The sequence below is a fragment of the Callospermophilus lateralis genome, chromosome 16, assembly GCF_048772815.1.
Source record: "Callospermophilus lateralis isolate mCalLat2 chromosome 16, mCalLat2.hap1, whole genome shotgun sequence".
NCBI lineage: Eukaryota > Metazoa > Chordata > Mammalia > Rodentia > Sciuridae > Callospermophilus > Callospermophilus lateralis.
In genome coordinates this window covers 80,875,819-80,903,522 of record NC_135320.1, presented here as the reverse complement: position 1 = coordinate 80,903,522, position 27,704 = coordinate 80,875,819, and the positions used below count along the sequence as shown (strand labels likewise).

General features: G+C 42.8%; 1 protein-coding gene, 1 long non-coding RNA gene and 1 pseudogene across 6 annotated transcripts in view; 1 reads left to right on the top strand and 2 right to left on the bottom strand.

Moving 5' to 3' along the window:
- The window catches only part of LOC143382251 (uncharacterized), a 29,050-nt gene extending 11,323 nt beyond the window's left edge, over window positions 1-17,727 (bottom strand). Inside the window, exon 1 of the long non-coding RNA XR_013088946.1 lies at window positions 17,337-17,727. This is a non-coding gene — a long non-coding RNA (uncharacterized LOC143382251). The remainder of the gene's footprint in view (window positions 1-17,336) is intronic.
- The window catches only part of Asap1 (ArfGAP with SH3 domain, ankyrin repeat and PH domain 1), a 341,517-nt gene that overhangs the window by 226,131 nt on the left and 87,682 nt on the right, over window positions 1-27,704 (top strand). For all 5 annotated transcript variants that reach the window (XM_076836260.2, XM_076836257.2, XM_076836258.2 and 2 more), the window contains exons 6-9: window positions 18,048-18,122; window positions 18,649-18,698; window positions 24,735-24,864; window positions 26,326-26,411. In XM_076836260.2, the coding sequence (XP_076692375.1) occupies window positions 18,048-18,122; window positions 18,649-18,698; window positions 24,735-24,864; window positions 26,326-26,411 (341 nt within the window). The remainder of the gene's footprint in view (window positions 1-18,047; window positions 18,123-18,648; window positions 18,699-24,734; window positions 24,865-26,325; window positions 26,412-27,704) is intronic.
- LOC143382214 (large ribosomal subunit protein eL27 pseudogene) lies at window positions 21,366-21,768 on the bottom strand (annotated as a pseudogene).

The following is a 27,704-nucleotide window of genomic DNA, read 5'->3' as shown; positions in this document are numbered from 1 at the left end:
ACTACAGCCAAAGACTCTTTGCTCAGGAAGAAACATGCAGCCCCCTGAAGCAAAGCTGCCGTGCTTGAGGCCAGGAAGGGAGCCGGGTTGCTCTTCCCTCATTATCACTTGAAGTCCCCAAAAAGGGACCTGTAGAATCCAGAGGCACTGCTTCATACCCATCTTTTATTTGTACTTTAAGTTTTCTGATGTATTTTAAATATTTCCATTTTTTACTGACTAAAATAGAATAGTTGAGGGCCTCACTTGGAGTCTATAGCGTTTAGATCCTGTCTTCAGTACCGTAGGATTCAGTTCAGTACTTTCAGTTCCCTCATCACTGGCATTAGAGAGTCAGGAAATGGCGAAAGCTGCCTGAAGCCCAGGAACCCAACAGTGGTCAGTCCGTTTCTCTAGTCAAATTAAGAAGCTCGTGTTCTTGAGATGGATGGGAATTTTTCAGAAAAGTATGTTTATACTGTGCCCAAGGTTTCATACTGGACATTGTAGACCATACCAAAAAATTCAGAATTTTACTGGGAGTTATGAGTTGCCCTTCTGACTCTCTAGCTTTACTTTTAAACTCTGCTGTTTTTGTGGGTGGTTCACTGGTGAGGACAAGTGCTGCCTGCTCTTGTGCAGGGTGAGCATCCCTGGCGTTGTTTGACCCACTGGGCCTGGGTTTTTGACGGTAGGAGTATTATAACTGGAAAATAAAGACCTCTGACTTTTTAAGTAGTAGAGAAGAGAACTGGCCTGCCTCACCTTCCACAGCCAGGTGCAGGCAGCTTCTGGTTTGGCATAGACAGACCTCTGACCTCTGATACCTCCCACCCCACGTTGTGAAACAAAGCCTGACACCTCTTGGATGGAGGGTACCCTTGGTCTATCACCTCTGATCATATCCTAGGAGGACTCAACCCTCCAATTCCTCCTGAGTCCTGACTCTCCTCCAATTTTGGTGCTGAGCACCCAGGGAAGATTCTGTAACACCTCAGGTCTTGGCATAGCTCTCCTGGTTTGGAGAATTCATCTATTCAGCCATTTACTCAATCAACAAGCCTTTTCTTTAGTATATATAGCATGTCCTGTGTGCCAGGAGCTTGGTTGGGCAAGTCTTGCCTAGTCTCTGCCTTCCAGGAGCATTGCTCCAAATGGGAAACAAACAGGTGTTCCAGACAGACTGGCAGAGCATGTGCAAAGAAGGAGAGAGGTCACCAGGTCAAGAAGCTGACAAAGGGTTACGTCATAGTGGAAATGGGTAGAGGGGACGGGGACAGGTTGGCAGTGCCAGACCTAAACTGGAAGTTTTCGTTTGAATCCAGTTCTCTGGGAAGCAGTGATGAGTGTGGAGCAGGAGAGTGATGTAATCTGATAATCACTTCAAAAAAAGATAATACCAGGACAATAAATGTAATTTACCACAGAATTAAGGACAAGAATTAAATGATCATCTCAGTAGATGCAGAAAAAGCTTTTGATAAAAATCCAGCACCTTTTTTAAAATCCTGAAGAAACTAGTTATAGAAGGAGCTTTTTTTCTTTCTTTCTTTCTTTCTTTTTTTTTTTTACCTCAGCATTACAAAGGGTATATTTGACAAACTAAAGGCAAACATCATACTGAATGGAGAAAAATAAGGCATTACCTCTAAAATCAGGAACAGGACAAAGATGTCCCCTCTAACCACTCATATTCACTATACTTCTTGGAACTCTAGCCAGAGCAATTAGGCAAAGAAGGAAATTAAAGGAGTGCAAATAGGAAAAGAAGAGCTCAAATTATCTGTTTGCCGATGACATGATCTTTTATCTAGAAGACCCAAACAACTTCACCAGAAGACTTCCAGAGCTGATAAACAAATTCAGTGAAGTACCAGGATATGAGATCAACATACAAAAACCAATAGCTTTCTTCTACTACAATAATGAACCTGCTGAGAGAAATCAGAAAAACTATTCCACTCATAATAACCTTTATAAAAAAAAAAAGAAGAAGAAATGAGGAATAACCCTAATCAAGGCAGTAAAATACCTCTAAAATGAAAACTCTGGAACACTGAATGAAATATTGAAATCAACCTTAGAAAATGGAAAGACTGAGGCAGTGGTGGTGGCTCAGCAGTAGAGCACTTGCCTAGCACGTGTGAGGCCCTGGGTTCGATCCTCAGCACCACATAAAAATATATAAAGGTATTGTGTCCAACTACAACTAAAAAGAATAAATATTTTTAAAAAAGAAAGAAAATGGAAAGACCTTCCATGTTCTTGGATAGACAGAATTAATATTGTTAAAATGCCTGCACTACCAAAAATATTATACAGATTCAATGCAATCCCCATCAAAATACCAACAGTATTCTTCAGACCTAGGGAAAAAAAGTCCTAGAATTCATTTGGAAGAGAAAAGGACCCAGAATATACAAAACAATTCTGAGGAAAATTAAAAAAAAAAAAAAAAAAAAAGGGGATCCAACATGGCGGCCGGCGAGGAAGCTGCACTTTCAATATCTCCACATTAACGGGATCAGAAACACCAATTAAAACAGCTACATTCTACCTACTGAGGATCTTCTAGCAAAATTCCGTTGAAAGGAGACCTGCCGAGAATTAGTAAGTTTATTAGACGTGACAGTTTGCCCCAAACAAGTGAAACTTGACTGGCAGCGCGGGCTCAGAGTCCAATCCCGCGGCCACCCGCCGCTTCTGCAAGCGGCAGGCGGCCCAGAGCAGCGCGGCAGAAGGGTCCCCGCCCAGCCAGCAGACAGCGCCCGCCATCCCGGCTACCCTGGCGGCCCTGCTCTCGCTCGGCGAACAGCCACCCCACCCGGCTGGTTCTTAGCCACGCCGCTGCAGCCGCCCGGCTTTACAAGCGCCCCCGGCGGCCCTGCTCGGCGAGAAGGGTCCCCGCCCTGCCGGCAGACAGCTCCCGCCATTCCGCTCTTGTTCTGCAAGCAGCCACCCCGCCCGCTTGGTTCTTAGCCACGAGGCTGCAGCCGCCCGGCTTTACAAGCGCCCCCGGCGACCCTGCTCGGCGAGAAGGGTCCCCGCCCTGCCGGCAGACAGCTCCCGCCATTCCGCTCTTGTTCTGCAAGCAGCCACCCCGCCCGCTTGGTTCTTAGCCACGAGGCTGCAGCCGCCCGGCTTTACAAGCGCCCCCGGCGACCCTGCTCGGCGAGAAGGGTCCCCGCCCTGCCGGCAGACAGCTCCCGCCATTCCGCTCTTGTTCTGCAAACAGCTAGCCCGCCCGCTTGGTTCTTAGCCACGAGGCTGCAGCCGCCCGGCTTTACAAGCGCCCCCGGCGACCCTGCTCGGCGAGAAGGGTCCCCGCCCTGCCGGCAGACAGCTCCCACCATTCCGCTCTTGTTCTGCAAGCAGCCACCCCGCCCGCTTGGTTCTTAGCCACGAGGCTTCAGCCGCCCGGCTTTACAAACGCCTCCGGCGACCCTGCTCGGCGAGAAGGGTCCCCGCCCTGCCGGCAGACAGCTCCCGCCATTCCGCTCTTGTTCTGCAAGCAGCCACCACGCCCGCTTGGTTCTTAGCCACGAGGCTGCAGCCGCCCGGCTTTACAAGCGCCCCCGGCGACCCTGCTCGGCGAGAAGGGTCCCCGCCCTGCCGGCACACAGCTCCCGCCATTCCGCTCTTGTTCTGCAAACAGCTAGCCCGCCCGCTTGGTTCTTAGCCACGAGGCTGCAGCCGCCCGGCTTTACAAGCGCCCCCGGCGACCCTGCTCGGCGAGAAGGGTCCCCGCCCTGCCGGCAGACAGCTCCCGCCATTCCGCTCTTGTTCTGCAAACAGCTAGCCCGCCCGCTTGGTTCTTAGCCACGAGGCTGCAGCCGCCCGGCTTTACAAGCGCCCCCGGCGACCCTGCTCGGCGAGAAGGGTCCCCGCCCTGCCGGCAGACAGCTCCCGCCATTCCACTCTTGTTCTGCAAGCAGCCACCCCGCCCGCTTGGTTCTTAGCCACGAGGCTGCAGCCGCCCGGCTTTACAAACGCCTCCGGCGACCCTGCTCGGCGAGAAGGGTCCCCGCCCTGCCGGCAGACAGCTCCCGCCATTCCGCTCTTGTTCTGCAAACAGCTAGCCCGCCCGCTTGGTTCTTAGCCACGAGGCTGCAGCCGCCCGGCTATACAAGCGCCCCCGGCGACCCTGCTCGGCGAGAAGGGTCCCCGCCCTGCCGGCAGACAGCTCCCGCCATTCCGCTCTTGTTCTGCAAACAGCCAGCCCGCCCGCTTGGTTCTTAGCCACGAGGCTGCAGCCGCCCGGCTTTACAAGCGCCCCCGGCGACCCTCCTCGGCGAGAAGGGTCCCCGCCCTGCCGGCAGACAGCTCCCGCCATTCCGCTCTCGTTCTGCAAACAGCCACCCCGCCCGCTTGGTTCTTAGCCACGAGGCTGCAGCCGCCCGGCTTTACAAGCGCCCCCGGCAACCCTGCTTGGCGAGAAGGGTCCCTGCCCGGCCAACAGACAGTTTCCGCCATCCCGGCTACCCTGCCGGTCCCGCTCTTGCCCTGCAAACAGCCACCCCGCCCGCCTGGGTCTTAGACACGCGGCGGCAGCCGCCCGGCTTTACAAGCGCCCCCAGCGGCCCTGCTCGTCGAGAAGGGTCCCTGCCCGGCCGGCAGACAGCTCCCACCATCCCGGCACTCCTGGCGGCCCGCCCGCTCTGCGAAGGGTTACCCCACCCGGCTCTTAGCCACGCGGGCGCCATCTGCCTGGCGCTGAGGGAGCCCCCGGCGGCCCAGCGCAGCCAGAAGGGTCCCCGCCTGGCCCGACAGAAGGCACGTGCCCTTCCGGCTCTGCTAACGGCCCTGCCCACCCAGGAAAGGGCTCCCCACCTTGAGAGGATGGGAAGGAAATCTAACCAAGCCTCTATGAATTAGCGAACTGGGATCTAAAACCAGAGATTATATCAGACCAGAGACAAGCCAGTTCCACCTCTCCCTTCGGTCACTCCTGCAAGGAGCCAGGGGCCGGCCATAGCAGAGAGGGGAAGTCACCAAAGATCGGCCAAAGAGATTCCTTCCCAGCGGACTCTAAATTAGCAGGAGCGGCGAGGGAGCCGGACGGAGCTGGCGGGAACCGCGGCAGCGGCACGGGAACCGGCGGGAGCTGAGGCGGCGCTGACGCAGGAGCCGGCGGGAGCCGCGCGGCGTGGGTCTCCCAGCTACAGCTCCCACCAGTGCTGACAACTGAGGTCTCTTGCACCAGATACGGGGGCGTGGCTACCAGAAGAACGAAACGCGATCAGTATGAAAAGACAAGGAAAGAAAGGACCACAAGCAATGCAGGTCAACTCAACTTTAGAAGAGGTAATATCTGCAGCAGATGGAATGTCAGATAAAGAATTCAGGATATACATGCTTCAGATGATCTGGAGTCTCAAGGAAGACATTAGACAGCAAAATCAGACAATGAAAGACCACTTCGACCACTTCGACAATAAATTACACAAACAAATCCAAGAAGCAAAAGATCAATTATACAGGGAGATAGAGGTTATAAAAAACAAACAAACAGAAATCCTGGAAATGCAGGAAACAATAAACCAACTTAAAAACTCAATTGAGAATACTACCAGCAGAGTAGAACACTTAGAAGATAGAACATCAGACAATGAAGACAAAGTATTTCAACTGGAGAAGAACATAGACAGCTCAGCAAAGCTGTTAAGAAACCATGAGCAGAACATTCAAGAAATATGGGATAACATAAAGAGACCCAACTTAAGGGTCATGGGGATACAGGAAGGTATTGAGGTCCAAACCAAAGGAATGACCAATCTATTCAACGAAATAATACGAGAAAACTTCCCAGACTTGAAGAATGAGACAGAATCCCAAATCCTAGAAGCCTACAGGACGCCGAATGTGCAAAATCATAAGAGAGCCACACCTAGACACATTATAATGAAGATGCCCAACATACAGAATAAGGAGAGAATTTTAAAAGCTACAAGAGAAAGGAAGCAGATTACATTTAGGGGTAAACCAATCAGGATAACAGCTGATCTTTCAACACAGACTCTGAAAGCTAGAAGATCCTGGAATAACATATTTCAAACGTTGAAAGAAAAGGGGTTCCAACCAAGAATTGTGTATCCCGCGAAATTAAGCTTCAGGATGGAAGATGAAATTAAAATCTTCCATGATAAACAAAAGTTAAAAGAATTTGCAGCTAGAAAACCAGCTCTTCAAAACATCCTCGGCAAAATATTACAGGAAGAGGAAATGGAAAATATCAATGAAAACCAACAGCGGGAGGTAGTTCAGTAAAGGTGGGGGGGAATAATCAAAGAGGAAAACAAACCATGTTTAGTAACATAAATAAACAAATATGGCTGGAAGAACAAACCATATCTCAATAATAACTCTAAATGTTAATGGCTTAAACTCACCAATTAAGAGACACAGGCTAGCAGAATGGATCACTAAACAAGACCCAACAATATGCTGCCTTCAGGAGACACATCTGATAGGAAAAGACATACATAGACTGAAGGTGAAAGGTTGGGAAAAATCATATCACTCATATGGACTTCGCAAACAAGCAGGAGTGTCCATACTCATTTCAAATAAAATAGATTTCAAGCCAAAGTTAATCAAAAGGGATGAAGAGGGACACTACATACTTCTCAAGGGAACCATACACCAACAAGACATAACAATTATAAATATATATGCCCCAAACAATGGTGCAGCTATGTTCATCAAACAAACTCTTCTCAAGTTCAAGAGTCTAATAGACCACCATACAATAATCATGGGAGACTTCAACACACCTCTCTCACCACTGGACAGATCTTCCAAACAAAAGTTGAATAAGGAAACTATAGAGCTCAATAACACAATTAATAACCTAGACTTAATTGACATATATAGAATATACCACCCAACATCAAGCAGTTACACTTTTTTCTCAGCAGCACATGGATCCTTCTCAAAAATAGATCATATATTATGTCACAGGGCAACTATTAGACAATATAAAGGAGTAGAGATAATACCATGCATATTATCTGATCATAATGGAATGAAATTGAAAATCAACAATAAAAGAAGTAAGGAAAAATCATGCATCACTTGGAGAATGAACAATAGGTTACTGAATGATCAATGGGTTATAGAAGACATCAAGGAGGAAATTAAAAAATTCTTAGAGATAAATGAAAACACAGACACAACATATCGGAATCTATGGGACACATTGAAAGCAGTTCTAAGAGGAAAATTTATTGCTTGGAGTTCATTCCTTAAAAAAAGGAAAAACCAACAAATAAATGATCTAATACTTCAACTCAAAATCCTAGAAAAAGAAGAGCAAAAAAACAGCAAAAGAAGTAGAAGACAAGAAATAATTAAAATCAGAGCTGAAATTAATGAAATCGAAACGAAAGAAACAATTGAAAAAATTGACAAAACTAAAAGTTGGTTCTTTGAAAAAATAAATAAAATCGACAGACCCTTAGCCACGCTAACAAAGAGAAGAAGAGAGAGAACTCAAATTACCAGCATACGGGATGAAAAAGGCAATATCACAACAGACACTTCAGAAATACAGAAGATTATCAGAAATTATTTTGAATCCTTATACTCCAATAAAATAGAAGATAGTGAAGGCATCGATAAATTTCTTAAGTCATATGATTTGCCCAGATTGAGCCAAGAGGATATTGACAACCTAAACAGACCAATATCAATTGAGGAAATAGAAGATACCATCAAAAGACTACCAACTAAGAAAAGCCCAGGACCGGATGGGTATACAGCAGAGTTTTTCAAAACCTTTAAAGAGGAATTAACACCAATACTTTTCAAGCTATTTAAGGAAATAGAAAAAGAGGGAGAACTTCCAAATTCATTCTATGAGGCCAACATCACCCTGATTCCTAAACCAGACAAAGACACTTCAAAGAAAGAAAACTACAGACCAATATCTCTAATGAACCTAGATGCAAAAATCCTCAATAAACTTCTTGCGAACCGGATACAAAAACATATCAAAAAAATTGTGCACCATGATCAGGTAGGATTTATCCCTGGGATGCAAGGTTGGTTCAATATACGGAAATCAATAAATGTTATTCACCACATCAACAGGCTTAAAAATAAGAACCATATGGTCATCTCGATAGATGCGGAAAAAGCATTCGACAAAGTACAGCATCCCTTTATGTTCAAAACTCTAGAAAAACTAGGGATAACAGGAACATACCTCAACATTGTAAAAGCAATCTATGCTAAGCCTCAGGCTAGCATCATTCTGAATGGAGAAAAACTGAAGGCGTTCCCTCTAAAATCTGGAACAAGACAGGGATGCCCTCTCTCACCACTTCTGTTCAACATAGTTCTCGAATCACTGGCCAGAGCAATTAGACAGACGAAAGAAATTAAAGGCATAAAAATAGGAAAAGAAGAACTCAAATTATCACTATTTGCAGATGACATGATTCTATACCTAGCAGACCCAAAAGGGTCTACAAAGAAACTATTAGAGCTAATAAATGAATTCAGCAAAGTGGCAGGCTATAAGATCAACACGCATAAATCAAAGGCATTCCTGTATATCAGCAACAAATCCTCTGAAATGGAAATGAGGACAACCACCCCATTCACAATATCCTCAAAGAAAATAAAATACTTGGGAATCAACCTAACAAAAGAGGTGAAAGACTTATACAATGAAAACTACAGAACCCTAAAGAGAGAAATAGAAGAAGATCTTAGAAGATGGAAAAATATACCCTGTTCATGGATAGGTAGAAGTAACATCATCAAAATGGCGATATTACCAAAAGTTCTCTATAGGTTTAATGCAATGCCAATCAAAATCCCAACGGCATTTCTTGTAGAAATAGAGAAAGCAATCATGAAATTCACATGGAAAAATAAAAGACCCAGAATAGCAAAAACAATTCTAAGCAGGAAATGTGAATCAGGCGGCATAGCTATACCAGACTTCAAACTATACTACAGAGCAATAGTAACAAAAACAGCATGGTACTGGTACCAAAACAGGCAGGTGGACCAATGATACAGAATAGAGGACACAGAAACCAATCCACAAAACTACAACTATCTTATATTTGATAAAGGGGCTAAAAGCATGAAATGGAAGAAGGATAGCATCTTCAACAAATGGTGTTGGGAAAACTGGAAATCCATTTGCAACAAAATGAAACTGAATCCCTTTCTCTCGCCATGCACAAAAGTTAACTCAAAGTGGATCAAGGAACTTGATATCAAATCAGAGACATGGCGTCTGATAGAAGAAAAAGTTGGCTATGATCTACATACTGTGGGGTCAGGCTCCAAATTCCTCAATAGGACACCCATAGCACAACAGTTAATAACTAGAATCAACAAATGGGACTTACTAAAACTAAAAAGTTTTTTCTCAGCAAAAGAAACAATAAGAGAGGTGAATAGGGAGCCTACGTCCTGGGAACAAATCTTTACTCCTCACACTTCAGACAGAGCCCTAATATCCAGAATATACAAAGAACTAAAAAAATTAGACAATGAGATAACGAATAACCCAATCAACAAATGGGCCAAGGACCTGAACAGAAATTTCTCAGAGGAGGACATACAATCAATCAACAAGTATATGAAAAAATGCTCACCATCTCTAGCAGTCAGAGAAATGCAAATCAAAACCACCCTAAGATACCATCTCACTCCAGTAAGATTGGCAGCCATTAGGAAGTCAAACAGCAACAAGTGCTGGCGAGGATGTGGAGAAAAGGGTACTCTTGTACATTGCTGGTGGGACTGCAAATTGGTGCGGCCAATTTGGAAAGCAGTATGGAGATTTCTTGGAAAGCTCGGAATGGAACCACCATTTGATCCAGCTATTCCACTACTCGGTCTATTCCCTAAAGACCTAAAAAGAGCACACTATAGGGACACTGCTACATCCATGTTCATAGCAGCACAATTCACAATAGCAAGACTGTGGAACCAACCTAGATGCCCTTCAATAGACGAATGGATAAAAAAAATGTGGCATTTATACACAATGGAGTATTACTCTGCATTAAGAAATGACAAAATCATAGAATTTGGAGGGAAATGGATGGCATTAGAGCAGATTATGCTAAGTGAAGCTAGCCAATCCCTTAAAAACAAATGCCAAATGTCTTCTTTGATATAAGGAGAGTTACTAAGAACAGAGTAGGGAAGAAGAGCATGAGAAGAAGATTAACATTAAACAGGGATGAGAGGTGGGAGGGAAAGGGAGAGAGAAGGGAAATTGCATGTAAATGGAAGGAGACCCTCAGGGGTATACAAAATTACATACAAGAGGAAGTGAGGGGAAAGGAGGGAAAATATAAGGGGGAGAAATGAAGTACAGTAGAGGGGGTAGAGAGAGAAGAGGGGAGGGGAGGGGGGAGGGGGGATAGCGGAGGATGGGAAAGGCAGCAGAATACAACAGACTCCAGAATGGCAATATGTAAATCAATGTGCAACTGATGTGATTCTGCAATCTGTATATGGGGTAAAAATGGGAGTTCATATCCCACTTGAATCAAAGTGTGAATTATGATATATCAAAAACTATGTAATGTTTTGAACAACCTACAATAAAAATTAATTAAAAAAAAAAAAAAAAAAAGTTAGAGGAATGACAACACCTGATTTTAAGTTATACTACAGAGCTATAGGAACAAAACCAGCATGGTATTGGCATCAAAGCAGTCTTGAAGTTGGGTGTGGTGTCACACGCCTGTAATCCCAGCAACTCAGGAGACTGAGGCTGGAGGATCAAAAGTTCAAAGCCATCCTCAACAGCTTGGCAAGGCCTTAAGCAGCTTGGCAAGACCCTGACTCAGTGCTGCTGGGAATGTGGCTTAGGGGTTGAGCACCCCTTGGTTCAGTCCCTGGTATAAGGAAAAAAAAAAAAACACTTAATGACCAATGGAATGAAATAGAAGACACGGAGTCAAACCCATATACTTAAAGTCATCTGATACTTCTCAAAGTTTCTAAAAAAGACATGTTGGAGAAAAGATGCCTTTTCTAACAAAATGATGCTGGGAAAACTGGATATCTATATGTAAAAGACTGAAACTAGATCCCTATCTTTCACCCTGCACAAAAGTCAACTCAAAGTAGATCAGGACTTAGGAATTAGATCAGAAGTTTTCCAACTGCTGCCCCAAAATAAATAAACAAACAGGATTCACACTCCTACATGTTGCTGCAGGCACCAACCTCCTTAACAAGATACCCAAATAGCTCAAGAAATAAAACCAAGAATCAGTAAGAGAGATAAACATAAAATTTAAAAGCTGCATAGCAAAAGAAACAAGTATAAACCTACAGAATGGGAGAAGTTCTTTGCCAGCTATTCCCCTGACAGGGATTAATATTCACAGTATATAAAGAATTAAAAAACTTAACACTAAAAAACAACCCAATCAATAAATGGGCAAAAGAACTAAACAGTCATTTCTTGAAAGAAGAAATATGTATATGGCCAATCCAAGTGTCCAACACTCCTAGCAATCAAGAAAGTGCAAATCAAAACTATATTGAGATTTCATCTCACTCCAGTCAAATGGCAGTCATCAGGAATACAAATAATAAATGCTGGTGAGGATATGGGGAAAAGGGTACAATCACTTTGTTGGTGGGACTGAAAATTAGTACAGCAACTCTGGAAAGTAGTATGAAGATTCCTCAAAAAGACTAGAATAGAACCACCGTCTGCCCCAGGCATCCCTTCCTTCGTATTTATCCAAAAGAACTAAAGTCGGCACACCACAGTGATAAAGGCACATCAGTGTTTCTAGCAACACAGCTCACAATAGCTGAGTTATGGGACCAGCCTAGGTACCCATCAACAGATGAATGGATAAAGAAAATGTGGTTTATGTACCCAGTGGAGTTTTACTCAGTTATAAAGAAGAATGAAATTATGGCCTTTGCTGAAAAATGGATGAAACTGGAGAACATCATCCTGAGTAAAATAAGCCTGACTCAGAAAGTCGAGGGTCAAATGTTTTCTCTCATATGCAGAAGCTGGAGCAAAATAAGGAGGAAAAGGGTTGGTGGGGACCCCATGAAAATGGAAGGGAGATGAGTGGAGGAGGGGAGGTTAAGGGTGGTGGGGGAAAGGGAAGGAACACGGGAATGAGGTTGACCAAATTATGCTGTGTGCATGTACCACAGTGAATTCCACCTTTGTGTATACCTGTAAAGTACCAATTTGTAAAACCAGTAAATAGATGGGTGAAGGCCAGGGGAGTAGAGGGATCATGCAGAGGGGAGAAGGGGAGGGAGGAAGTAAGTACTGGGGACTGAAATGGAGCAAATTATATTCTATGCAGGTGTGATTATGTCAAAATGAACCTCACTATTCTATATAGCTATAATGCACTAATAAAAAAACATTTTCAAAAAGATTTTGCAGGAAAAGAGACTCGACTTTGGAGAACAGATCTTCATTATTAACTTGACCATCTATTCTGCTCACTGTTTGATTTTAGGCAAGTTCCTAATCTCTCTGAACCTGTTTTCCTCATTTGTTTAGTGAGACTAAGACCCATTCAATAGAATTATTTTGAATAGTAACTTTAGATAATATGTTAAACACAGTACCTACTGTCTGTCATTTTAAAAAACAATGTAATTCAGGCTGCTCTGCTTAAATGAAACAGGGTATAATGGGATCTTTCATTTTGTAGTGACTGTCTTGCAGAATGAGGCCAGGGAACAAGAACTAAGAGACAGAAATGGAGAGAATGTGGTGTGATAAGTATAAAGAGTGTTTTATAGCCTTAAAAGTACCTGAAATATTATTATAGTTTGCCGGTTTACTTAGCCTTTAAGGTGTAAAGAAATCTATGAAAATAGCCTAGTTACATTTTATTGAGTGTGTCTTGTTTCTGACATTTTGCATTCATTTATATCTATGGACTCTCTCTCACAATCCCTTTGGTAGCATATGGAGTGGGTTTTACATTCCCACTTCACATTCCAGGAGGTCAATTCCCAAAAGGTTGAGTAATTTGCCCGGGTGCACATCCAGCTGTGTGTGAACCGTCACTCTGGCAGCTGAGCAATATACTCTTCAAATCCCTGAGCAGCGGATCAGGTGGTAGCAGTAACCCACTCTTGGATGTGGAAGTGCCCTCAATTTGTTAGCAAATATCCCTATTTTCCCTCAATGCCTGTGCAACCAAATAAAATCAGTCTTAGTTTAATAGGTCAGTAATGACTGGTAATAATTGTCCATTCCATGTATATGGTATATTTTTGTCTTTAGAATATTCTGATATCTCTAAGAAGATAGTGTTAATGAACAGTTCATTGACTATGGAGCTATACCTGGTTTATTGATCGATCCTTCCACTTAACTGGATGTGTGTGTTTGAGCAAGTTTCTTAATAATACCTTGTGGGGTCATCAGGAGCCAATGAGGAGAGGGTGCTAATAAAAGCATCCAGCTCTGGGGCCTCATGTAAAGAACTCTCATTAAATTTTATTACTGAAGACAAACGGTTTGGAAGTTGAGTAAATGGAAATAGAATAGTTGACAGAATTTTTAGCAGTGTGGATGGGAGTGAAGTGGTGCTTCCCTGGTGTCAGTTCTGCCTTGGTCCAGTCCACTGGTGTGGGCCAGTTGAAGAAAGTGCTGAGACACCAGAAGGTCAAACAGTTTGCCAGAGTCACTCACTCCAGGAGTGTTGAGTGGCCAGGTACCTCTGGGTTTCTTTGTTCTATATCACAATATCCTAGAAAGTGGCATACCGACAAGGCACAGTTTTAGATATTCAAGGTAGGAAGTACATAGAGCTGTCCAGGGCATGAAAGAGTTAACACATAGACAGAATACCTAATTTATACCAGGGAATTGCAGGCTTAGGCACTGAGAAATGGCTCATTATTTTAATTGGATTTTCCAGCATGTTAAGCAAGTCAGCAGATTTGCATTAGCTTTACTTGCAGAGAAACTGTTTCTATGTGTCAACCGGAAGAAGAGGGAGAACCAGTGGACAGCAGAGAGAGACTGTCAATTAGCGCAGGGTGACAAAGCAAGCAGATTGTGTCCTCACTAATTAATAAAGTCTTCCATGCACGTAGGTGTGGTGGAAGTCCCCTTTGTGGGGCTGTCCGGCTCTCGCCTCTTCTCGGAGGCAAGAAATGGAGGCATTGCTGACTCCTGGCTTTCCCGCAACAGCAGCAGGGCTACTCAGGCGCCAACCAGCTGGCCCACGGAGGGACTCGGAGCCTGGCCGTGGCCTGCCACTGCTCTGGGACTCCTGCAAAGGATGGGCACTCATGGAACAAAAAGACCAGGGCCCTCCCTGCCCTCTGAGGAAAAAGGCAATGTATCAGTAAGCCAACAGGATTGTTCCGACTGTGGTAAAGCTGAATAAGAGGGTGAAGAACAAAATCAAGGCAGACTATATCTTAAGTTTGTGTACTTAGAGGAAAACTTTCATGAAGTCTTTTTCAGTGGCTGGGATCGTGGGGGCTGTTTGTATAATATCTGTCAGCATTGAGCAGTTCTGAGAAAAAAATGGTTATTTTTATTACCACTAATTTTAATTACAATTATTTGCTTAAACAGGTTCCTTCTTGCATAATGAAGGATAGACCTCAGCCTCCCTTTGTCTAATTTATTCCATTTTTCTAGTTGGGCTGGCTGTATTGGCAGAGGAAAGAAATTTAAATAGTAATTTTGGGGAGAAAGGAAACATTTACCATACCTAAACATCATACCTGAAATTGTTTTTAAAATGTTGTTTGATTAATAAACTGGAAAAAGTGGTACTCCTTTAAGACTTCTTTCAGACTTGAATCCTGCACAGAACTTGTTACTTCAGCATTATTGTTATAGGAAAGGAGTTGGTTTGGAAGTTGAGTGAATGGGAATAGAAGAATCAGTAGAATTTTATTAACATGAATGGTGAATAATTCCACAGTGGATTTGAAAGGCTTTTAAAGTCTGTTGAGATTGGTCTGCTTCCTCTTTGTCTTTGTGTTTTTATAATGGCACGCAGGGGGTTGCTAGTACTTGTCTTAGAAGACAACCTTCTTTGTCAGTTTTTAAAAATAAACTTATTTTTTCCTGAGATGTAAGGTGGAAAGAGTTTGTAAGTTTTTAAATATTTTCCTGTGGCCTTTTAATAGGCTAGTCAATCACTGAGAATATTCTGACTTATAATACATAAAAAAGTGGGTTTTTTTAATTAGTCCCCAAGAATATGTGTATATATGCCAACAAAAGAATACCAAGAATTCCACCAAGAATTCTTAATTCTTGAGCTTTTCAATCAGTGCAACTACATCCACACCCCATGCCTGACCACAGTGGTGACATAAAATGTTGCTACTGTAGTCAGTACAGGACTTTGAAGGGACTTTTTCTTTAGAACAACTATCACATTCAGCACTAATTCCTTTGTTGGTTTGTAATACAGCTTTCATTTCAAGATAGCAATAGCAATGTATTTTTTTTTCTTCGTTTCACAAGGTATTTGAGGCATGGATGAAAACCATAATTTAGGATAATAAGTTTAAAAACATTTGTAGTTGTATTCTTTTCATATTTTTAAATTTTTACCTTTTTTTTAAAACTAACAATATGTTACATTGCAAACAGTTTTCTTTTTTTGTTGTTGTTGTTGTTGTTGTTTTTAATGCAAAAGTCCCCTCTCCCACTCTGTACCTTTGCCCAGTTTTAATTCCTGGGAGGAACTTATATCAGCAGATAACTGATTTTATTTTACTAAAATTCTACTATTCTCATTTATTCAACTTCCAAACCAGTTCCTTTCCTGTAATAACAAAGTTGTAGTAACAAGTTCTGCTTGGGAAGCTGAGGCAGGAGGATCTCGAGTTCAAAGCCATTCTCAGCAAAAGTGAGGTGCTAAGCAATTCAGGCCCTGTCTCTAAATAAAAACACAAAATAGGGCCAGGTATGTGGCTCGGTGGTCAAGTGCCCCTGAGTTTCATCCCTGGTACCAAAAAATAAAAATAAAATAAAATTCTGTGCATGATTCAAAAATAAGTTAAGCACAGACATTTCCATCTCTTATAAAAATCCTTGGGCCTGAGGTTGTGGCTCAGCGGCAGAGTACTTGCCTCGCACATATGAGACACTGGGTTCGATCCTCAGCACCACATAAAAATTAATAAACAAAATAAAGATATTGCATCCATCTATAACTAAAAAATTTTTTAAAAATCTGCTGTCAAAGAGCTCTCCTGAAAACTGGGGCGATAGCCAACAGATGAAGCATACATACACAAGTGTTTAAGGAAGAGTACTTTGAAGAAAAATCACACGGGGATCTTCTTGAATGGGGAAAAGGTAGATTCTGGCTTGAGTAGTGGAGGGCAGGGCAAGCCCCAGCCTCACTGACCCACCATCCACACAAACTTCTACAGTCTGTGGGATGGTGGGCTGGGGACTTACACCCCAGGAATGGAATTGAGAACTCGGAACAAGTTGCCCATCTCGGGTAGAAGACAAGTCCTGTTAATCTTTATTTCTTCCCTCTCACACCGAAGGCAATGTTTTTCAACTTTATTTATTTATTTTTTAACATCATTACCTGTACCCTTCGTCTTTTTCCCCAAAAAGCCTTTTTGGAAGTTTCCCCCCGATTGTTCTCCACATGTGATACCATTTATATACTGTGGCCATTTGGAGGGCCACAAACAATTATAAAATCTAAGTGGGCTTTTTGCCCTACTTCCCAAAAACCAATGCGCTGAACCCTCACAGAACACGTGGACTCAGCTTAGCCTGTGGCCCTCGAGCTGTTCTCTGCACACACGGTGGCAGAAGCACTTGGACAGAATTGTCTTGGTAGGACTCTTTGTCTTTGCACTAAGAGAAGGAAAAGTGGTCGTTTCCACCATTTGCACTTGTGTGTAAAACTAGTCGGGGTTCAGGGAGAGTGAAGGGTTAGAGTGACTTAGGAGCTGCAGGAAGCCTGGGCTGAGAACAACAGGAAAGCATCAGGGGGAAGTTCAGAGCCAAAGGAAATGTCTTCTCTCTCCCAGCCCTGCTGTGTTCCCACGTTGCCTTACTCATTTAGCATCCCCATGACATTTAAAAAATAAACACATTCAGCACTTCCTGGGTTACCAGGGCGTGAACAGCACTTCTCACTGCCTCGGTTGACACATCTGCTCAGTCGGATCTCACACCCCACGCAGTGGATGTGGTTCAGAGGGTCTGCACAGAGCCCCTTCGGGTCAGAGTTAGTCCTTCTCCCACCACATTCCCCACGTCTTGCCACATGCATGGCAGTGTGTGGCGGCCTTGGCTCCGCCCACCCCCTGCCCTTAGAGCACAGACCCCTTAAAGGCAGGAACAACATCCAGCTGATCATCTTACTCACCATCAAGCACTTGGGCCCAGCAAAGTGCCTGGGCTCAATCCCCAGGACCACCTAGTTTCTAGTGTAGTGTGTGGCCCAGAGTCGGTTTTCAGTGAGTGATGGACAGGCAGGTGAACAGACAGGTAGACAGACTGATGAGCACAGATTGAGTGGGAATGTTTCTTGAGTGAGGAGATCCATAGGCCTTTCCTTCAGTAATCTGGTCCTGCGGATCCCCGCAGCCTCATTTCTAGGTCACCAAAACTGATGTCGTCAGGGTACCAGGAGGCTTCTTAAGGAGACCAGGTCCTAAGCTCTTCTCTGTCTTTGTACTGCTGCTTCTTTCACTGTCCCTCCCCCGGTTCTTCTGTTGCTCTTCTCTTCAGCTGAGCAGCAGCTCCGTCTCCTTTCAGTCTCTCCCTGTACCTTTAAAGGAAAGAGCCCCAGGCCACTGCCTCAGAGCAGTGGGGAAAACCTGCTCCCCTGTGGGGGCTGCACTTTCACCCACACGCCACCTCCATCCCCATTTCTCAGTGCCAAGTGGCAGTGGTTGTGCCACCTCCCCAGGGAGACATCCTGTAGGTTCTGTGAGGTGATACACACGCCGCAGCCTTCCAGAGCCTTCCAGAACCCGTGTGTGAGAAATGCTTGGTCAGCAAGAAACTGGTTTTATTGTCTTACGTGCTGCTTTTTTTTAACTGTCTTCCATCTTTCCTTTGTTTTGATTTTCAGCTCCAGGGTCTGAGCCACAATGTGATCTTCACCTTGGATTCCTTGTTAAAAGGAGACCTAAAGGGAGTCAAAGGAGTAAGTGTCCAAAACTCTGAACTTTCGATTTTCACTTTAACTGGAAGGATTGATAGGTTTTTTTTTTTCCTGTTAAGATCATAATAGTACTTGTACTTGAGAGGTACTCTGAACATTTTTAGCATTAAAATAATGTTCTTGAAAAAACGATCGTTGGAAAAGACGTGCTGCTTGATACAGGGTAGAGAGAGAGAGGAACGAGAGTAGGCACTTTCAGGAGATCTGTGAGCGCCTCAGTCGGTGGGCCTGTGTTGGCTCCTCCAGTGTGTCCACCACTGACCAACCTCGTGGAATCTCTGGGTCCCGCTCTGGGTCAACATAATCTGGAACACCCACCTTGCCTCCCTGTCAGGCTTCTGTGTGTAATAAGTGGTATAATGTGCACCCAGTCTCTTGGGAAAAGTTTCAAATGGCCCATAAAGGAGGTCATTTTTGCTAAAATGTTATTTCAAAATTATTTGTCCTTTTTAAGCAGAAATAAATAGAATTCAGTTTTTTTTTTTTCTCTCTCTCTCCCTTTTCTAAGGATCTCAAGAAGCCATTTGACAAAGCCTGGAAAGATTATGAGACAAAGTTGTAAGTGTTTTTTGTTTTGTTTTGTTTTTGTTTTGGGTATTGGTGCTTTTTGTTTGTTTGTTTGTTTGTTTTCATAAGAAAGTAACTGGGAAAAGGCTAGAGCCCCTAATATCTTCTTAACAAAACACTTAGTATGCCCTTGGAAGACCTAAATTGGGGGTGCTGACCTAGTTTAAAAGTGGTTATGGCCAGGCCCAGTGGTGCACCCCTGTAATCCCAGCAACTCCAGAGGCTGAGGCAGGAGAATTGCAAGTTTGAAACCAGCCTCAACAACTTAGCAAGATCCTGCCTCAAAATAAAAAAAATTTACCAAAAGGCTAGAGACACAGCTCAGTGGTAAAGTACCACGTTCAATCCCGAGCACCACCAAAAAGAAAGAAAGAAAGAAAAAGAAAAAGACAATCTGGTAGCCTTCAAGCTGGCATTCACTCCAGGTCTGTCTGCCCCAGAGCCTAAGCAGCAGAACATGGGCATTGGGGTGAGACCAGAGGGAGGGATTAGGGACGTGAGCACTTTGCATGCTGCCTGGCTGGTGTTTATACCATAGGTATTGCACCATGGCCCTTTGTTACTACTCTGGGAAATTTGTAATACCAGGCAGTAGAGTAGGGTGGGAGATGTGTGTATTTTAAAGCTTTTAATAAAATTCTTGGCTGTAAAGTTGGGTAACTGTAAACATAAGAGAATAAAGACATTTCTGGAAGGCAGCAATAGCAGCGGAATGAAAAGAGAAGCAAAAGAAGAACAAGTTCAGGACTAAGCCTGTTTCCCAAGCTACTTTTGTAATTGCTTATGTAACAAGTGCGTTGTTGGGCACTTGCCATCCTAGGGATGCTTCTGTGCATGAACAGCTAAAAATGCAGCTGGGAACCAAAAGGCTCTAACAATGGTTGACCAATGCTATGTGCCATTTCTTTCTGTATGAAAAGTGGGTCATGGACACTCACAAAAAATTCAAATAGTGAGTTCAGTGGGTTTCAGTTATACGACCTTGAGGAAGGTTTTTGTTTTTATAATTTAAATAAATTATTTTCTTTCTATTTATTTTTTTAACTTATTTATTTTGCACTGGTGATTGAACATGGACACTTACTCCTGAGCTTCATCTCCAGTCCTTTTTGTTTTGAGAGAAGCTCTTGCTAAGTTGCTGAGGCTAGCCCTGAACTTGAAATCCTCTGCCTCCACCTTCCGAGTCACCAGGATTATAGGTGTGCACCACCACACCCAGCTAAATAAATTCTTTTCAAATAATTACTTTCCTAAATAGGTTGATTTCTTTCTTGTGGTACAGGAAGGAAAAAAACAAATTGTCTCTTTTGTGTAATAGGTCTCATTTGTTTACATCACAGAAAACAAAATGACTTTTACGTACAAACAGAGAATCTATTATTACCTTCCAAATAACCAAAAAAGCCTGGACATTTTCTATTGTCTCCCCCCACCATCCTCACTAGGGATTGAAACCAGGGTGCTTTACGGCTAAGCTACATCCCCAGTCCTTTTTGTCGTTATTTGTGTTCTGTTTTGTTTTTGAGACGGTGTCTCCCTAAGTTGCTGAGGCTGGCCTCAAGCTTGCCTTCCTAGTGCCTCAGCCTCCTGAGTCACTGGGACTATAGGTGTATGCCACTATCCCCAGTTCACAGTCTTCTATGTAGCACCCAGGAGGCAGTGAAACACAATGGTTAGGATCACAGACTTCAGTATTATTTTTAGGTTGTGATCTTGAGCTAGAATAGTAAAGTATGTTTTAATGATCCTCGCTTGTTAAATAATATAAAAATTACCTACTTCTTAAGGTTTTTTTCCCTAAGGATAAGATAATGTATTGACAGTTTTCAATAGGATAGTCTCTCAGTAAATAGTTTCTATTGGAATTGAACCCAGGGGCACTGTACTACTAAGTTATGTTCCCAATCTTATTTATTTTTATTTTGAGGCAGAGTCTTGCCATGTTGCCAAGGCTGGCCTCAAATTTGCAGTCCTCCTGCCTCAGCCTCCCTAGTAGCTGAGATTACAGGCATGTGCCACTGTGTCCAGCTTTCTATTAAACCTTTTAACAATCAAATATTTTATTTGGTCAAAATAATACATGTACATAAAATATCAGATAGTGCTCATTATCAGTTAGGACTTATTGTCACAGCATATTTTAGAGACCCCAAATAGCAATGGTTTCAACATTGTAGAAGTTCATCGGAGTGGAATGTGTTCTGGGAAGGACCCGAGGCCCACATAGCAGTTCTCACCTGTGTTGTCTTGCAGAGTGCAAGCTTGGTGCATCTGTGTTGCACTTAAAGGCACAAGGCTCACAAGTGACACAAGCAGCAGGGAGGGCGAGGTGGGCAGTGAGTGTGCTTCCAAAGAAGATGCGGTAGTTCTCCCAGCCTGCTGGGCCTCTCCAACCCCTTGACCTGTTTGCTGGTTTAGTCCTGTCCCTCAGTGTTCTCTTGCTGTCATTCCTTGGTTCATGTATGACGTGCTGCTGTGGCAGCTGAGGATTTAGCTGCTTCCACAGCCGCCACCACCTTCCCAACCCTGTTCATCCAGTGTGGTTCATGCAATTTTTGGTGAAACCATTTGTCAAGTGTTTATATTTTTATGAATATCTGAATGGTGTATTTTGATTGGATTTTCATTCTTCTTTTTTAATAGTGGAAAGAAATAAATTCAAAATTGAAACTTCCGTAAGAACCATTTGTTCTCTCCAGGCTCATACCTCTCTTCCCAGTTAGCCTTGGCCTCCCATCGGGCCTTGTGCTTAAGGGTTGGGTCTCTGAAGACATCCGCTGACAACAGTTTTGTCCAAGGGAATAGCCACAGTATCTTGTGGGCATGAGATGATCGTAGTTATAAACTTTCACAAAAGAATTGATCTTTGACCTCTTGGCGATTTTCTTCTTGTCCAAGGCAGCTGTCATTTTGTGGCGATAGCCATCAGTTCCAGCCACCAGAGTGTGGCTGCAGGGGCCGTGTGATCTGCCATCATTACTCTTCTTCCTGATGACAGCCTTGCCCTGAGTGGCGTCCAGCCAGGACCAGCACCACCTTCCTGTTGCATGAACTTGCCCATCTCGACTCAAGCAGCTGGGCCTGTAGCCTGAATTTCCATTCTGATAGTATGATTTTTTTGCTTTTTTATTTGCTTAAAATAATTTGTGAATTTTTAAAAAATGATCACATATCATATACGAATAAGTGGGAATCAGAAAGACATTGGGTTTTTCCTTAAGTTAACAATACCAGAAATTTTTTAAAAAGTGAGGTCTTTGCCTTTGACATTCCAAAGGGCAGCAGTAGTGGCATCCCAGCCTGTCAGTAGTATTTCTGTTTAGAAAGTACCTTGCACATATTAAAATAATGTCTGTATCTCTTGTATTAAATCACCTCCAGTTCCTTCCTTTCTGTCTGTAGACCCCCCCATGCCCAGAGCTCTTCTGATCCGCAGTAAGCTGTCGTCGTAGGCTGCCTTTGGCCTCTCTAGTCTTAAATCTGCTTCCTCTTTCCTGGTGCACCCCACGTGTCTCTGGCCCAACCCCTCCATTAGTTCCCACCAAAGAGCTTTAACAGAGGTCGGATTTTCAGGCTCACGTGTCCAGATTATCTTCCTCCCGCCATCACACAAAAAGAGAATTCAGCTGAATAAAAAGCCCTGATAGTGTAACCATTCTGTCAGAATATTGAAGGCAGTTCCCTTGTTTTTTAATTTCCAGTGTTGCTAATTTAAGAAAAACTCCTGTTTTCAGAATCCCATTTATGCCTATGTGAAATGTGTTTTTTTTAATTGATTGATTTATTTGTTATAAAACATTAGCCTTCTTTTTATAAAAGACAGTATGAAATCTTCATGTGCCATGGTGTGTGCATTCACGTGGAATTTTTATTTCCTCAGCTTTGGAAATATTTTTTTGTAATTCCTCTTGGCTCTTCTTTTTACCTCTTTCTCAAACAACTCATCCTTCAATGTTAAGCTTCCTAGGTTGTTCTTACACTTTTCTTCTCTTTTCTGTTATTACATTACAGTGTTGTTGTTGTTGTTGTTTTAATATCTAAAAGATCTTTTGCTCAACCAGGTTTTTGAATGTTTTAACTGAGGATTTTACTTTTGGTTCCTTCTCTTCCTTCCTCTCCAATTGTTTTCGACATTCTCACTCTGATTTTAGAAGCTGTCCTCAATTGTCTTCTAGTCCTTGGCTGCTTGTCTGTATTTCAGAGCAAGCCACCCAGGGCCTGGTGAAATGCTCGGGTTCACCCACAGGAATCATTGAGAAAGCACAGAGCCTCTGGGTGTGAGGTGTAGGATGCCAAGATGGCCCTCTGACCAAGAGTATTGCAGATGTCAGCATCAGAGGTGTCTTCAGGGTCCCTCAGCGCCCTGCCTAGAGATCAAGTGTGGTGACATCCTGGAAGTGGCTGAGCAAGGGAGGCAGAGTGTCATAGCTCAAGGCCCAGACTTTTCTCTCCTCTTCAGCCCTACTCTTCCAAACACTGCGAATTCTTTCCTCCCTGTTGTCATCAGTTCTTGTCTTCAGGGAGAGCATGATTTTTTGAGGCCTTTACTAACATGTGACGGGACCCATGAAGGAAAAAGAAATAGCCACACGTGATCAAGTCACTGCGGTGCACCGAGCACTAGCATTATTATTAACTCATGCCTGCCTCGCCCCCTCCCCATTTCTTCTCAAACTTCTGCAACACTCTGCACCTGCGTCAGTGCACAGGGAACTGAGATTTATTCTCTTTGTGCTAAAATTCTCACCATCACACCTCTTTGACAGCCACAGGGTCATGATCAGAGAGTTGCTTAAATACAGCATTAGTAAATTAGAATGAATCAGCCAATCTGCAGTAGACTTTCCATTGTTGAGAGTGAGTTTTCCCTGCATCTGTATATAGACGAGCATACTGGCTTTCTGTGGTGTCTGGTTCCCCACTCTGGTACCACTACAACTTAAAGAAGACTAGAGGGTGAAGTGAATTAATCTTTACATCCATGATTCTTCTGAAATTAGAAGCTCATTTTCAAATTTAAGTGGATTTTTGGACAGAGTTATGATCATTGCTGTGACCAGCAAAATGTCATCTGTCAGCCAAGTGCTGGCTTCATGTACTGTAGATTTAACGTGACCTGCTTCTTTTTTCCCTGGTACCCCCCCACCCTTCCCTCCTCACTGAAAGATTTTTCCATAGAATCCCAAATTATACATAAGGATTTTTCCCAATCCTTATTTTGTACAACCTAATGATAAGTGGCTAAATGATTAAAATATGCTGTTGGGATGTAAAAATAGCACAAGTTTAAAATAAATTTTGTCTAATTTTTATGCATGCCCACAAAGACTCATTATATACTTTAATTGTCTTGAAATAATTCTAAATCTCATAATCTATCAATAACTCGGAAAAGCCTCAGTTCTTCCAGCTTTCTTCTGCTATTTCCATCATGAAGTGCTTTACAAACCACAAGAAAAGGTAAAATATCTGAAATTCCCCCTGCCAGCCAAAATGTAAGAGAATTTTTATGGACCCATCACGTGTAAAGTTAAATTTAAAATATAAAGTTTCCTAGATGAAAACCCACACAAGGTGTCAGTGCTTTTTAAATTTAGATTTTTATCAAGGATTGATTCTGTTGATTTAAAAGTTCTTGCCTCCTGATGTTTAGTCATTAAGAAATAATAGGGGCTCTCATTAAAGGGGAGACATCAGTGTGTGGGTTTTTTAAGAGTTTCTTTGGGGGAGGGGAGTGTGGCTGATAGCAGGTGCTCCGTGGTAGGGTGCTTGCCCAGCATGCATGAGGCCTCAGGATGAACCATTATACCACTGAGTTATATCCTCAGCCCAAAAGGCTTCCTTTCTGAGCAGATAGTACCGAGAGTTCCAATATATTCTCTGCCCCACTCCACACACACAGCCACCCCTGTTATCGCCAACTCCCATCAGCTGGTACATTTGAAAGAATTAATAAACCAGAAGGATTCACTCTTGGTTTTGTGCATGAATGTGTTTGGAAAAAAATTATATCTGCTTTTATTATAGTACAAAAATTGAAAAGGAAAAAAGAGAGCATGCAAAACAGCACGGGATGATCCGCACCGAAATAACAGGAGCCGAGATTGCCGAAGAAATGGAGAAGGAAAGGCGCCTGTTTCAGCTCCAAATGTGTGAGGTAGGAACGGACTTTTCCATCTCTGGCCTGAAGCTTGGTAACTAGCATCCTGCCAGTCAGCAGGCTGTTGGGGCATTAGAGGAGGGGACTCTTTCCTAAGGATTCTAATCTCCGTTTTTCTCCAAGCCTTTTGGGATCCATCATTGCCCTGTTGTCTCATATTTTGAGCCTTGGTCCTATGGGTCTCTTTAAGCCAAAACAGGATTCTTTGGTGAGAACCTTAATGTTGCTTGTGAGTGAGTGATTGGGGGGATAAATTTTGGTGAGAGGTAACACTGATGACATTAAAAATTTAGAGCATGTTTTTCTTAACCATGAATTCAGTTGGAATGAAGGAAAGACTGAAATGAAGGAGTCATTGAGGAAGTCTGAGTTTATGAAAAACATGCAGTCAAGAGCATGCTGCCTAAGCTTAGAGCAGTGATTCTCCAACTGAGTCCCCACCAGACACTAGCTCCACTTGACCTCAGCCTGTTCTAACCTGTTGTAATGCTGGCTGCTTCGGGATAATAGAGATGCTTTTGCAGTTTTTGGAAAATATTTAAAATGGAAAAATTTCTCATTTCAAGTTTTTCTCTCCTGAATTTTCTTTTGTGTTTTCTTCCTTGTAAACATTTGACTCCTTAAATTTGTTTGATCATGAAATCTTTTTTGTGATAAAACAAAGTGAGCAAGAAACAATGTCAATAGAAAAATCTTGGCTGGTAATGAAAATCAGAACCAGTGCTGTTTAGTTAACTACATGAATTAATAACAGATTATTATTATTTTTATTTTTTTTTCATTTTTAAGTTACAAGAATTCTTTTTGATTCATGTCTTTGGATTATAAGTTTTGGTATCTTATGGCATGTTTCTTTTCTCTCTCTCTTTTTTTTAAGCAGGTGTCAGGGGTAATATTAGGGATTGAACCCAGGGCCTCGCACATCCTGGGCAAGTACTCTAGCACTGAACAAGACTCCCCAGCTTTTTAAAATTTTTATTATTTATTTTGAGACAGGATCTCACTAAGTTTCCCAGTCTGGCCTTGAACTTGTGATCCTCCTGCCTCAACCTCCCAGGTAGCTAGGATTACAGGTGTGCGCCACTGTACCCAGTGTCACTTTTCTTGAAGGGACTCCTGTTTTCTGCACAGAGCTGTCTTTCAGGAGCACGTGGACTATAAGTCTGAAATGCATTGCACCGAGGGGGAATGCTCAGCTGTTCTAGAATGTTTTGCTGTGTTTTGTTTCCGCTTGTCTAGTAAACTAATTGTGAAAATTTATAAAATGCTAATGCTCTAATCTGTTTTACACTCTCTGTGACTGTGCCAAATCCGCATTCCCCAAATCAAGCTCACCTTGTCTGAAGCCACTGAGGCTCTTTGACTTGTGTAGCCCAGTGTGGTGGTGTGCCACCTGAACCCATGATTTAAGAACCCTGCCTGAAATTAGCAACATAAAATTCTGTTTTATCTCCACAGTATCTCATTAAAGTCAACGAAATCAAGACCAAAAAGGGTGTGGATCTGCTGCAAAACCTTATAAAGTATTATCACGCACAGTGCAAGTAAGTAGATCATTGCAGTCATAGCCTTAGCCCGTAGCCCAGGGAAGGCCCCTTTGCTTCATTGGTTTTCTTGGCTTTTTTTTTTTTTTTCCTTCATTTAGGGCTGTATATAACTGTATAATGATATTCCACAGCTCAGTGGACAAGAAATGGTGTTGTGTTCTATCTTCAGAGTTTTATATAAATTAATAGCTCAAAATGGAACAACTGACTGGTCACTTGACACACTGTCTTCCGTTGACATGCTGAACTTGCAGGCCAGCCTTTGCAGCCTGTGTCAGAGACACACAAGTCCTGTCCCAATGGGGGCCTTTCGATGGCCCCTTTTCTTCCTGTACTTGCCATTTTACTGTCAGAGGGTCATTTACACCATGTATTCCCACCTGGATTTGTTTTGGGTGTTTTCTCATCATCTAAATAAGTGAAATCGAGTGCTTTGGGCATGAAGATATTTTTCATTTGAACATGGATTTCTATGAAATGGTGTTATGTTCTGAGAGACATCCACTGTTGTATGCTGGCTCTACTTTTGTTTGTCTACATTGTAGGGCTGCCTTTTTATTCTTCTCACGATTCTCTTCTTACTTTCTCTTTACTTGTTGGGTTAACTTGCATGAGTTTTCAGGAAGAGTGTTATGTGAAAATGTGCCAGTTACTATTAAAGTCTGGTATTAATTGGTAAAAATTATATAGAAGATAGGGCAAGGACCTTTCCAAAGTGGTCCAGATGGCTCTGATATAAATTTATGAGTAGAATAATGTCAAGGTCATTTGGACTAGGTTACAATGCCTACTCTCCAAAACATTAAATACATAATTCCCTTTGATCTCTTATTCCTTTTAATAGTAGCATTATCTAGACAGATCTTTATATACAATTGAAACATTTAGGGAGGTCAGCATTAATCTTATGATAACAGCATAAGGCTCAAGTCATGTAGTAGATTAGATCAAGTTCTGACCCTGGGGCCGGGGACACGTGATCAGGTCCTTCACTATCAGGTTCTTCACCAAACCTCAGTGTCCTCATCTGTCAAGTTGGGGTAAGGTTTGTAGTACCACTCAGGGTTCTTTTGAGGATGTGCAATATATTTGTTGTTGGGATGTCTCTCTTTTGGAAAAGTTTTTTAATGATCACATTGTTATTTACATAAATTTAACTTGGTAACTTTTTTTCTCTTTTCAAAAAATTCTACCCTCGTATAAATGTGTATCAAAAATAAAAAGCATATATTTAAGTGGAAATAGCTTCCACATGTATAGGATAGTGTTTGACTTGACCGATGAAGGCTC